Raw genomic sequence first — 12967 nt, 5'->3', positions numbered from 1 at the left:
GCTCTCTGGTTTGGGATTTCCACGCCGGGGCAGACTCGTGGTACTGAATGACTGGAGTAGGCTCTCCCCTGGTTTGAGGACATGCTGATCTTTCATTAGCTGGGTGCTAAGTACAGCACTCAACCTGTGGGAATGAGAATTGGGAATGAGGAGTGTCACTGAAAAATGAACATTTCCTCTTCAGATCCACAGCGATACCTGCTGCCATCAGGAAGTCCAATCCCAGCAGTGATCAATTACCCTTTGTTTCTGGCAACCAAGAGAAGATGGTATCAACAGTTCTATTCCAAACGTGTTCAGTTATTTTGACTTCATAGACCCTGCTCTCTTATAGCCCGGGTACCATCAGCCACAGAAATAGTCATGTTGGTACTGTTCATTGGTAAATTTTTACTTAGGAAATGCTTGTATAACAGTTCCCCTGCAGCCGAGTGTATCACACCTGTGTTGATGCATACGAGACCACAATCTTGACATACTTGTATTTCCATCAGCAGTTGTGATACCTGAGCGTCTGTGGGTTGACAGCTGTACAAAATAGCTTTGTTTGGAGATTTCACAGCTGTCACAGTCGATGGAAAGCAATTTTGCTTTGATGAACCCTGGCATGACATCCATAGCAAATGATAGACGATTTGTCATGGAAAGGTACAGGTTTTTGGGGTTGCACAGTTTAACGAAATTGTTCGGGTTCATTCGAAGAATTGTTGTGGTTGAAAACACTTTTGATATTATCGTAGGCATCCGGTTTATCAGCAACAATAGCAGATGAGATTACTTCTGTCCACTCATCCATTAGATGCTCTTTGCATTCAGGAGGGACTTTCTTTCTCATCTGGTCTGTGATTATCAAGTCCTTTAAGCCATGGAAAGTCGTGATGTTCGATTCAGTTAACCAGTTCTCAAAGAATGACCTAAGCTCCAAATAGTAGTCATGCCAAATACTGTATTTCAATTTCTTGTGAGTAGCAAACATTTCACGGAATTTTTCCGCAGATAATCTGAAACATTTCAGGAGGACTTTTTTTACATGTTGATAATCATATGAGTTATCTTCAGGTTCTCATGCGATAAGCGATGTTACACTACTCAGCAGAACTATGATGAGGTGGGATACCCAAAACTCTTCAGAGACCTTCGTCAATTTGAGTTGCCTTTCAGTGAGGGATAGAAACAATATGTTGTCCTTTTGAACTCTGAAACTCAGGAGCAGTTTTTCCTTCAAAGTTCAAAATTAAGTTTCTTTTTGCTAAGTACTACAACATATATAAACCAACATTTCAATAACAATAAAAAAATCAACACTTTTGGGACATGCGGAGGGACATAAAAAATAAAATGAACATCAGACAAACATTTTCACGAATTTTGAAACAACTGATGCAATGAATTCCTTTCAGGTTGGAAATGAACATCTGAGATGGAAGTTTCACTTGCCAATTGGTAGGTACATTCAGGCTGAACGCTGACGATTCCCCTTGGGTTAAAAAAATGTCATTGTTCACATTGGGTGCCAAATTGTAGCCACACGCTGTTTGGAACGTAATTTATTTAAGCAAAAAACAAATATCGTAGAGGTAACAGTGCCTACAAAACAACAGCACGGCGTGGATGCCATGACAACAACTTCTATTCTCAAACACTCTCAACTACTCTGCCCACAAGAGCGAATCTCGTGCGCCACCTACATTTACGGGATTGGTTAGCCCTGACCGTTATATGTGTGACTTTTACAGCTGTGCATGTCTTCAATAAGGCCCTGTATAAGCAGTACAATTAGAAATAAATTTTTTAAAATGGTTTCTTTCGGTATTCTATACATGTCAGTAACTATGAAAACATAAGCTAAAAAAAAAAAATAATAATAACAACATGCATTTAAAGGATTAAAGAACACATAAAATGAAAATTACTGATCAAATAGATTTAAATATACAGTCGAATCCCATTATAACGGACTCCAAGAAACCGGAGAAATCACTTCGTTATAACAAAATTTTGTTATAAAGGAATTTCAGGTTTTCGCATTGTTCCTATATAAACTTATCTGGTGGATTAGAAAAATGTTTGTTAAAACGAGATTTTCGCTATAACGGTATTTGCAGGAGTGAGAACTCTACGCCAATTGCGCCGCACTGTGCCAAAATTAACATCTTGCGCCATTCTGCTCCAATAGTGTAATTTCGTATTTTTCTGCGTCAAATAGCGAATTTTGCTTCAGTATGCCCGGAATTTCGGTAAGGACGCCAAAAATTTTTTGTTCCTGCTTGTCGCGAAACGATTCTTTCCGAGAAGAGTGTGTTTTATTCCACTGTACTTGAACCATCGCCTTATTTAAACTATCAGCCCCTGCATCGGGCTTTCTATCGCGAAATCCCGATATTATCCATGATTGGGGAGCAATTGCACTTTGCAACAGATGGCTCCCCAATTCCCATCCAAAGACCACTCGGACGCAGCAAATACAAAGGCGGACTCTTCGGACGACCAGACGTAAACATCACCCCTCCACGACTCATTTGTGTGAATTCTGACCACGAGGTCCTGATGACGGCTCTCCATTGAAGAGCCGAAACGCGTCAACCATTCGACCAATTGAATTTATTTGTCTTGAAAACGTGGCAATTTTTGTATAAATTTTTAATGTTAGTTTTTTTATGATGTGAAAGACAATATAATATCCTCAAAGGCATTAGATTTTTATTTTCATTTTGTTTTCAACAAAATTTATGTATTTAATATAAGTATTATGTATTTAAATTTCATTTTGTCATTATCAGTTCCATTCTGAGTTGAAACACATGTAATAAAACTGATTATTCTGTACTTTTTTATTATTTTACTTTCTGTAAGTATAAAAATAGTCTAATGAAATTTTTTAACATAGTGTTAATAAACTTATTATTTTTCAGCGTACTAAAGATGGCTTAATCATTCCAAGTGTAAAGTTTTTGAAAAGCTTTCGGAACCATATTTATGAAAATTGCCCTCATAGACAGCATTTGGTATCTGTTAAGCCAGATTATGACTATGGTGAAGTGAGAAGAAAATCAGCAGCGAAACGAGAGTATTCTGATTCAAATGATGATGAAGATGATGATTTCTATCTAGCTAGTGATCGTGCTGAAGTATCAGAAACTGATAGTGATTTTGAATTTGTTTCGGAAGTGGAAGAAGAGACTATCAAAGAGAGTAAGGAAGCAAAAGAAGAAGTGGTTCGAAAACTGGACCTTCTGTATGCACCAGCAATTGCTGCTGGGTTCAGAAAACCAAATTCTTTCCAAAAACATGTCACCTGTAAGTATCACTTGATATTGTTATTAATCTAAAGCAAGGTTTTACAAATCTTGGCACCATATCACCATGGCAACTGAAAAATTGCTACTGGTACTTAAAATTTTCTGTCATATCAATAAATTGGAGTTTGAAGACAATAAAAAATTTATATCAGTGTGTCTAAGAGCATCAAAAAGGGCTACAAATTCTATAAGATTCTGGAAAAATTTTATTAACATTAAAAATATTATTTAACATTCTTTTTCTTGCGAAAAAATGCTTGACTCTTAAAAAATTTATAAATACAAATACAATGCCACAACAGGCAAATTGCCCAACGAGGTGACTGACTTAAGAACATCATGGATCCCCGAGTTATTTTTTTGGAGGCCCTACCTACTACTGCTACACCCCCCCCCCCCCCGCAGAACCCCCAACGAATCGGTACATGCGGGAATGTACGTGTAGTAAAACCTGACGTGAAGTTTTTTTGTTTCTCTGTAATGCTTGTTATGTGTAGTGCTGCCATCTGCCACCAGTTTTTCTAACTATGAGTGAAGTATTATGATTGAATGATTTATCGTTGTAGGACTGTTGCTCTCTGTGGCAAGACTTTTTAACGGGGAGATTGGCTCGCATTTGCGCCTTGAAGTTGGGAACCACAGAAAACCAACTTCAGCCGACCACCACTGTGGGGTTCGAACCCAGATCCTCGAGTCCCAGAACCGCGAGTCTGTCACTATAACCACGTGACCACCACAGCGGCAAACTTAATTTTTTTAAAAATTTGTCAAGCCTTGATCGTAGGAATCAAGATAGAAATCAAGCAGGAACAGTTTGAATGTTGAATGTATATGTAGATAATTTTACTGTTCTTGAGAAATGAAAAGAGCTAAATGAGAATGAAAATGAGTTTTTAAACAGAATCTTACTTTTAATGTGCCTATTTATGCTTCGAAGTGGTTCTTTTATAAGTGAAAATGTTTACTAAAATATTCTGAGAAGCTGCAGATGAGCCACAAATTAGGCAAGCTGTGGGTGACAAAAGTTTGATAACCACTGAGTTCGATTCATAGTCTTAAATCATTAAAATATGGCCAAATAACTAATTAGGTTACATATTAGTAGATTAGCTCTTCTCTTAATAAATAATATGCATAACATTGGATATAAAGAATGTTAATTTACCCTTTACTGGTAAGAAGGGGTCATTCAAGTATTACATCAGCATCAAAGGTGGGGGGGGGGTTCGGTTTTGCTGACTTTTGATGACGGGGGGGGGGGGTTGAAGGTTGCTTACGTCATCAACTACCCTTTTTGAAGATATGAAATATTCTAAGCTGCTGACAAGCGGGGGGGGGGGGGGGGGGGGTCAAAAATGGCTAAAAATCTGCTTACGTAATACTTGAATGGCCCCTAATAGTATGTTGAAGTTACAATGCTGTTTTAATAATTAAATAACAATTATGATTTTTTTTGTTTAAAATAAATATTCAAAATTCGAAACATAGTAAATGGACATTTTAAAGGCAAACCCTATGTCTTAAAATGTCGCAACCTCATTCTGCAAGATAGTGTGAATACTCAATTATTCCCATATCTGGCATCACCACTTATTGGTCACCCTGGTTTTTGTGACCCAAATAAGCATTCTTTAGGAGAAATTTATTTACAATATGAATTTTTTAAATCTTTATATAATAGTCATTCTCAGATGTGGTCTTAGACACTATTTTCGTTAAGGTTCTGGTAGAAGTTTCCCTTAGGTATAGTTTTTACACACATTCATCAGCACGTGTATCACAGGCCTTATGTTTTCATTACGCTCTTTGAATCTACTTTCATTCATTGCACAATAAGACCTCTGTATAATGTTAGTCACCATTATTTAAAAGATACCAGTATATTAATTTGTGAAATAGCAAGGTGTGCTATCTGATCAAAACTAATTTTATCATAATATATATTATATCAGTGAAACCTTGATATAACGATACTCTGCTGACAAAGAAAAAATATTGTTGCAAAGGGATTATCACGTTATATTGAGAGGCAGCAGTTTAGCATTAGACTATGCATTTCCAAACAAGATTTGAGAAAATATTGTTGTAGAGGGATTTGTCATTATATCAAGTATTGTTGTAGCAAAGTTTCACTGTGGTACTTCAGTTTTTGGCTACAACTCATCTTACAGTCAGTTACATGTTGTATAAATTTATATGATTTTAATTATTTGAACTTGGTAATGGCCAACAGAAATTACTTGAAGACTCGCAGAACTGTGGTTTTGCTGTTTTAATTAAACCTTCATTTTTTTTTAATTTTTACATATTATTTATATGCCATATAATGTTTATATAAATATAATTACATTAATTTGATGATTTATTTTGTTACATGACTCTGCTAACTGTATACTATCATTCCATGCAGATACTGCTGGTAAAGATTTTGTGCAAAATGATATTGTGAAGAAGATCGTCTTTAAGGTATGCACTTGATTCTGTCTAGGCCTATCAAATATTTACACGCTTGTCTGTACTGATCAAAGTAAATCTGCAAATACTATTCCAAGTTATATTTAAAATTTAACTAATGGCATAGGGCCATTGTCTATACAAGTTAATTTTCTTCTCAATATTTCCCTACTGTTAGAGAGGAAACATTAAGAAGAAAAAACTTGTACAGATGTCAGCCCTATGTCCTGAGAAACTCTTTCAATTGACAACGACTATGAAAAACATTCCAACTGATTGCCCTGTAGTGTTGTTTATTTTCCATACTATAATGCATGTAGAAAAAGCCAACATTTCAGAAGTTGCAAACATAGTGCCACTTCCTTCACTTTTAAAGTCTATGATTTTTTTTTAAAGTTTTTAAATTTCCCATAAAATTTGTTATTTAGGATAGTTGTCCCCTTTATTGACCCCAATACCATACGAATTTGAATGATTGATGAATGCACATAGTCAGTAGTGTATGCAGGATTTTCTTGGGGGATGTCCAATTTTTTTCCCTTCTTGAGGGCTTTCATTTTTTACTCCAGAAACACGCCATAATCTCTCCTCTGCGAGGGGGTTAAAACCAAATTCCCACTTTGCATATGCCTATGCACCTACTGATCACGTAACATACCCACAATGCTACAACACAAACTGTTGTAGGCATGCTAACCCAATTCTCATGCAACTCACCTCTTCTGGGATAAAATGGTAGTAAATTTGAGTTTTTTTTCTTTTCAAAGATAATATTTTATTGAACCATGTGCCTAAATATGTTCAGTATTTCTACAGAAAGTTTATTTTGGATTTCAGGATTTTAAAGTCAATATAAGCAGAGAAGTAGAAGATAATGAGCCATGCAAAGTTAGAAAAGCTGGTGATATTGACCTAAGAAAATCAATCCCGCATATGCTTAGACTTTTTGTCATGCCAAAGTCTGATGAAAAATTTTACCCGATTGTAAGTCCAAATGATGCAACTTTAACTTCAACACTTCTCTGTTTGGTGAATAAGAGGAAGGTAAAAGAAGATGTCAATACATTGACAAACTGTGGCTATATGGCAAATGTGAAGGCCATCACGGCAGATAACAAAGTTCATCGCAAATGTATGGACTGCTTGAAAGGTCGAACTGAGGTGCGTATTGGAATTTTAGTAAAATAATCACTCATATGCTGCTATTATTATCTCCCAAGGGAAATATATATATTTTTTAATTTTAATCATTATCAACATAATTTTATTCATAAAAGAACTATATTCATAATATACTTCATAAAGAAAGTACTATATTATCCAGAGAGAAAAAAAATTGCCAAGAAGCCCACTTGGTTCTTACCAACAATCACAGAGTTTTAAAATAATGTATATTAACAGGAAATTTGGAACAATTATAAAAGATAATTATAATGGTAATGAAGGAGGGGACAAATTAATTACTAACTTATATAAGTATATCAATGTATAATCACTTGTAATCCAACAAGAATCAACTATAAACTTTTATTAACTGCTTTATTTCTAAATTTTACATATCACTAATTTTAAAAAATCTGATTGCTGCAAAAGTTTTTGCTTATAATCTTTTTTTTAATTTTGAATTTAGGAGTCAGTGCAGGAAGAAGAATCTCAAGGATGCAGCTGTGATAAGATAAAGCTGCTAAGAGATAGATTATTATTCCTAAGAAAACGCTTTGTTTCTGTATACCTGTTGCCATTTGTGCTTACTCATGTTCCTTTGTCTCAAAAGCAAACAAATACCCTTTTCCATGATTTTACAGAAGGCAAGAAGGAATATTTGAATCAGCCTAGAACAACAGTTAAAAGGAAAAAAAGGTTAGTGCAGATTTTGATTTTCTTTTCTTAAAATTGATCTAAATCTTCTTCTCTTCAATGCAATTCATGCATAAAGTGTAGATAATTAAATTTCTACTGTTTTGAGCTGTATGTAGATGTAACTATTCATCAAAAAACTAAAAAATATTGGGAATTACTACTGAAAGGATGAGAAAGAAATTCTAGATTAAAATAAATAGGTTCTAATCAGGGTTGGGTTTTTGACTTGACAAGCGTCAAAAACTGCTTTAAACCATCAAGAACTGTCGAAAACCGTCAAAAACCTAAATGAATGCCTTTTGATAATGTTTTGAACACAATAGGTATACAACATGATGAAAAACTTAACTTTTTTGCATATTACAATGTTTTATTTTTAAACATTAATTTATTACAAAAATTTGCAATTTTGAATTCTTCAACATAAGAGCCTAGAACATATAAAATATAATTTTATGGTTTATTTATCTAAGCTACTTATTACCGTGTCAATTTGTTAAGTGGAATAAAGCTGCTTATTTAAAGTATGTATGATAGGGTATCAGGGTTAGGTTTTTGACCCCAGAAACTAACTCGGTATTAAAACTATCAAAATTTTACTGTCAATGATGTCATATAGTTTTTGTTAACTTGATAGATATGTTAAATAACAGAACACTTACTTTTATTTAGATTAAAGGGTTTTATATTCAGAATGATAATTACTGAGGAAAAATATCTATTTCAATATTTTAAATTTTCTGATCTGCCCAAAATTTTATTCCATGTAAAAATTCTCACACAGCATCTGTTAATGCACTAATTAAACTCACTTATTTTCACCAAAAAATTTCTTAGATCAGGGTATATAAATTCACAGAGCTTTAAAGAGTATTTTCAACCAAAGCAGAGCTGACAAAACTTGATACCCAAAGCATTTGTTTTGCACGTTTGAATACAGCTTCAATTGGAAAACCATTGCATTATAAATGCTAGTAAATGTACCATATCATAGTGCAAAAGTAAGAATACTAGCTGACATATACAAGCTAGCATTGCCAAATTAAATGACATTTTAGTCCTACAATTTAGTATTTTTATTGCTAGATATATTTCAATGTTATGCGCAATAAGAGTATCATTTTAAGTATAAGTGGTTATCTAGATAATTTAATAATAACAGAAATCAACATTACATACATGATATAATAAACTTTTTTAAACACTTATCTGCTGTAAAAAGAGGACAGCAGACGGTTTATATCAAATCAAACATATATAAGCAGTTGAAGAAATTTTGAAAGGTCAAGAATCATCTTTCAAATTTTATAAGAGAAAAAAACCATATATATTGTCCAAAATAATTTTGTCAAGAGTAGAAAATTATTTTAGAATCATATTAACTATTTATTCTTTGTATAACATAGTCACTTTAAACATTACATGCAATTAATGTGTGCATTTCCAATGGGAATTTTTATATCAAAAAGCAATATTTGAAGTTTTTGACAAAGGTTTTTGACCATCATAAACTGCCATGTGTCAAAAACCTGCCAACCCTGGTTCTAATATTAAAAAAATACCTTTGTGCACGATGAGAAAGATGAAAATTATTCAGGTTCTGATATTCATTGATTGAGGATGGGATTTCTATTTAATTGATTATTATAATTTTTTTTTTGTAAGCATATGACAAAGTGCTCAAGCCTCATGGCAGGGTATCTAAAGGTTTCTTTCCTGTATTTCTTATATATCGTCTCCATATTTGTGTGTGTCTGTATGCCCCCTCTATACTTTGATCAATATTTGTTGGCTCTTGAATTTCAATTTGTTGAATCAAGCAACCAAAACGAAGTTTGATATTACCCTCTATACAGGATAATCTATATTTCCACTCAAAAAACAAAATACAGTAACACTTCAGCTAACAAAGATGTCTTCAATGTTCAAAAAATTAATAATGAACAATGTTTGGGAGGAAAGGCAGCTGAAAGAGAAATATAGGCTACCTCAGGTAATATTGCTTTACTATGTTTAATTGAGGGTTTTCCATGTTCCTTTTTTTTTTAATTATTATTTGATGACTTGACTCCAAGTTATTATTATATTAGTTAGTGTTTAAATGATAATATATATATATATATATGTATGTATAATCTCAATGTGTGTATGTATAATAAATATGTAGGAAGAGAATGAAAATCAAGCAGGAAAAAATATCAGATGATGATGATGACGATGAATATAATCAGCTAACTCAACCACAGTTTATAAATACTAGGACAAGATGTGTGAGATGGAACAGCTCATGGTGGAAAAATGTGAGTTTATACACAATTTTTATTCAAGTTTCACGTTGAACAAAATTTAGTAAACTTCATATGAAAAACAGAGAAGGAAAAATCTGATGAAATATTGCTAATATCTGGTTGTTGCAGTCATTAAAAAATTATTTAGTGGTTCAAATTTTTTTGAGAAAAATTTTTAACTTATCCTATCAATTAAAATTACAGTCCCACCTACTTTGTAAGTGGATGTCAGACAAGAAGTTATACTAGTGAAGTGGAGAGATGATTTTTTTTTGTCTCCTTCCTTATGCTCATACAATAATAATAGAAAAATCAGATTTGTAGATACTGCTTTGGGTGGAAAGCACACTAAAAAATGCTTGTTTTCAGTTTAATGTTTTCAAACCCAATGCAAATTGCTTCAATCAATTTTGCTTTCTTTTTCTTTTTAATAACCAGCTGCTTTTCCACCAGCATCACGTATAAGCATGGAAAGTATTTGTAGTAAAAGTTATATTTTTGTATAATTTTGTCATACTTGGCAAGCTTAACCTAATCAGCTCTGATTTAAATACCCTGTGTGTGCTCAGATTTTACCCAATTAACTCCTATGACGTGACATTCATGTCCTTTTGCAACTGGGTCTTTAATTCTGTTGACATGAATATCGCATGCCATGTATAAAGTCATATATCTTCATGTAACTTCCAAGATAGTGAACACAAAAGGATATCAATGTCACATCATATGAGTTAATTAGGTTAATGGTCAAATTCACAGAACTTTAGATAAATGATTGACTCATAGTCTAACGCAGATATACTCATGATTGGTCTCTTACAGAACACCCATTATAGCTGTGAATGAGTACTATATTTCTAGTGCAATAACAAGTCATCTAAATGCATTCATCTGAGATGGGCAGTGTTCATTCTGATTGCATTTTCGTTGAAAATTATTAATAAATTTATTTACATGCACTGACAAAAATGCTTGGGAAGGGGGATGCTTTTTTATCCTTAAAATTTTGTCACATGGAAGTGTTTGTCCATTTTATCTACTCATTCCAGCTTTCCTTTAGATAATTTTGAAGATATATCATGACTTATCAGTTTTCACGTTGGAGTAGAGGTTACCTGAAGTTATTTTCCTCTTGTTTTCTTGTTCAATCGTTACATTTTTTCCCTAAATTTTTCTTTTCTTTTTGTAGGGAGTTTTGAGTGCAGATGATGATGACGAAGAAAGATGACAGGATAAATCATAAATATATATGTATATACATATTATTGCATGTGAATATAATTTACCATTTCTCATGAAAATTTGTATTTGTTTCAAGAGTATTTGAAAATAGATTTCACACATACCCAGAAATAAAAATGTACAATTTATTTTTCTCTCTGAAAAACTTGTGGCTGTTATTGTGTTCACTGAAAATAATTAGAGCACAGATTTTTATGAGATGTTAAAATCTCTACAAAATGTTTTTCTACTAGGAGCAATCAGGCCCACAACATATAAATTTGTGCATTTATACAATTAATCACATGCAGATTTGTCATTGAGAAGATAGGTAGTTGCACTTTAACTACATAACTTGCACACCTGTAAACATTCATATCTGCATCAAGAAATACTCTCACCATTTTTCAGCATGCGCCAATTCATTAGCAGGGGTACAAAAAAAAACGGTTACTTGACCGCAGCAAAGAATTGCTACCGCAGGGAGTCCCCCCATCGAGGGGTTAGCGCACGAACCTCTGAGTATAATAAACAAGCCTGCTGTTCGGAATTGGCAATAAATTGTAGGTCCTGGTCTAATTAGCCCTCGTGTGCAGAAAATAACTGTGGTGTGACAAAAATGATCAATGACCAATTCATTAGAGGGATATGTAGGAGTACAGTTTAGGAACCCTTGTTTGATTCCGATCCTCTTTTTTTAAAATGCCACTAACTACAACACAAGCTCAGGAAAGACTGCACATGTGCCTCGTAAATATTCCTCTTAGGAACTTCTGATGACTTGGTGCATGTTGGAATGTGCTGTGTATCTAACAAATACAAGGCCACAACATGAATGAACGAACGCCAGGGGCTCTGCCACCAGACTTATCCCGTTGCCAAGATCTCTTCCAGCCCAGCTTCGTGGCAGAGTCTGGGACAAAGTGAGTGCACCTAACAGTCTGATGTGTTTAGCTAGTGTTGTGTTTGATATTTCAGTGCTGTCATCTAAACTTCAAATTGTGAGTGAAGTGTAATGATTGAATATTTGTAAAGTAGGCCTGTTTCTCTGTGTGGCGAGACTTTTTAACGGGGAGATCGGCTCGCATTTGCGCCTTGAAGTTGGAAACCACAGAAAACCAAGTTCAGCCAACCACCACTGTGGCGCCAGTGAGGTTCGAACCCGGATCCTCGTGATTCGAGTCCGTCACTGTGACCACAGCGGTCCAAGGCCACAACAGGCAAAATGCCCAACGAGGTGGCTGAGAAAAAGATTCCCATAACAAGTATGGATGACATATATTACTAAAATACAGCACCCAATTGAAAATGCACAATCAAAAAAATTATAAACAATATATATATACATGACAAAATATTATACAATGCCCATAATGTATTTATGGTTGTCTTATTCTCTCTCTCTAAGTATGGATATCTTCTCTATTTACCCTAACATGTTATCATATTTCTTTTAAACGTGTCAATTGTATTAGAATTTACTACCCCCGGGAGTAAGCTATTACATTTATTAACAACCCTATTACAGAAAAATTCCCTGTGACACCATAACCTAGAATTATCCTTTACCAATCAATACTGGTGTCCCCTTGTAAAAGCAGTCGATTGACGGCGAACTAATAAACTCATGGTCCATCTTATCCATCCCAGTACCCCTAGTTGCTTCTGATACATGTTGATGCAAAAAATTATTGGTTTTTGTACCACAAACCAAGTAGTATCACCAACCAAATAATATAACACTGCAAGATATGCAGAAGACTGGATGTTGTGAAGATATTTATTATTTGAGATGTTAATTTTTTTAAGGAAGGAAAAAACTCATCTCTGCCTCTACCGGGTCCC

General features: G+C 34.1%; 1 protein-coding gene across 1 annotated transcript in view; it reads left to right on the top strand.

The window, feature by feature from the left end:
• Pbp95 (proximal sequence element A Pbp95) overlaps positions 1–11283 on the top strand; it is a 51901-nt gene extending 40618 nt beyond the window's left edge. The window contains exons 17-22 of the mRNA XM_089249423.1: positions 2913–3297; positions 5710–5765; positions 6591–6914; positions 7384–7613; positions 9781–9913; positions 11091–11283. Of these exons, the coding sequence (XP_089105549.1) occupies positions 2913–3297; positions 5710–5765; positions 6591–6914; positions 7384–7613; positions 9781–9913; positions 11091–11129 (1167 nt within the window). The 3' untranslated portion in view covers positions 11130–11283. The remainder of the gene's footprint in view (positions 1–2912; positions 3298–5709; positions 5766–6590; positions 6915–7383; positions 7614–9780; positions 9914–11090) is intronic.
• Positions 11284–12967: the final 1684 nt, after the last annotated feature.

Source organism: Pholcus phalangioides, unplaced genomic scaffold (genome assembly GCF_987345545.1).
Source record: "Pholcus phalangioides strain wild (caught in Gottingen) unplaced genomic scaffold, Ppha-v1.0 ptg000022l_1, whole genome shotgun sequence".
NCBI classification, from domain to species: Eukaryota; Metazoa; Arthropoda; class Arachnida; order Araneae; family Pholcidae; genus Pholcus; species Pholcus phalangioides.
Note: the sequence above shows the minus strand (reverse complement) of the source record. Positions and strands in the feature narration are given on the sequence as shown.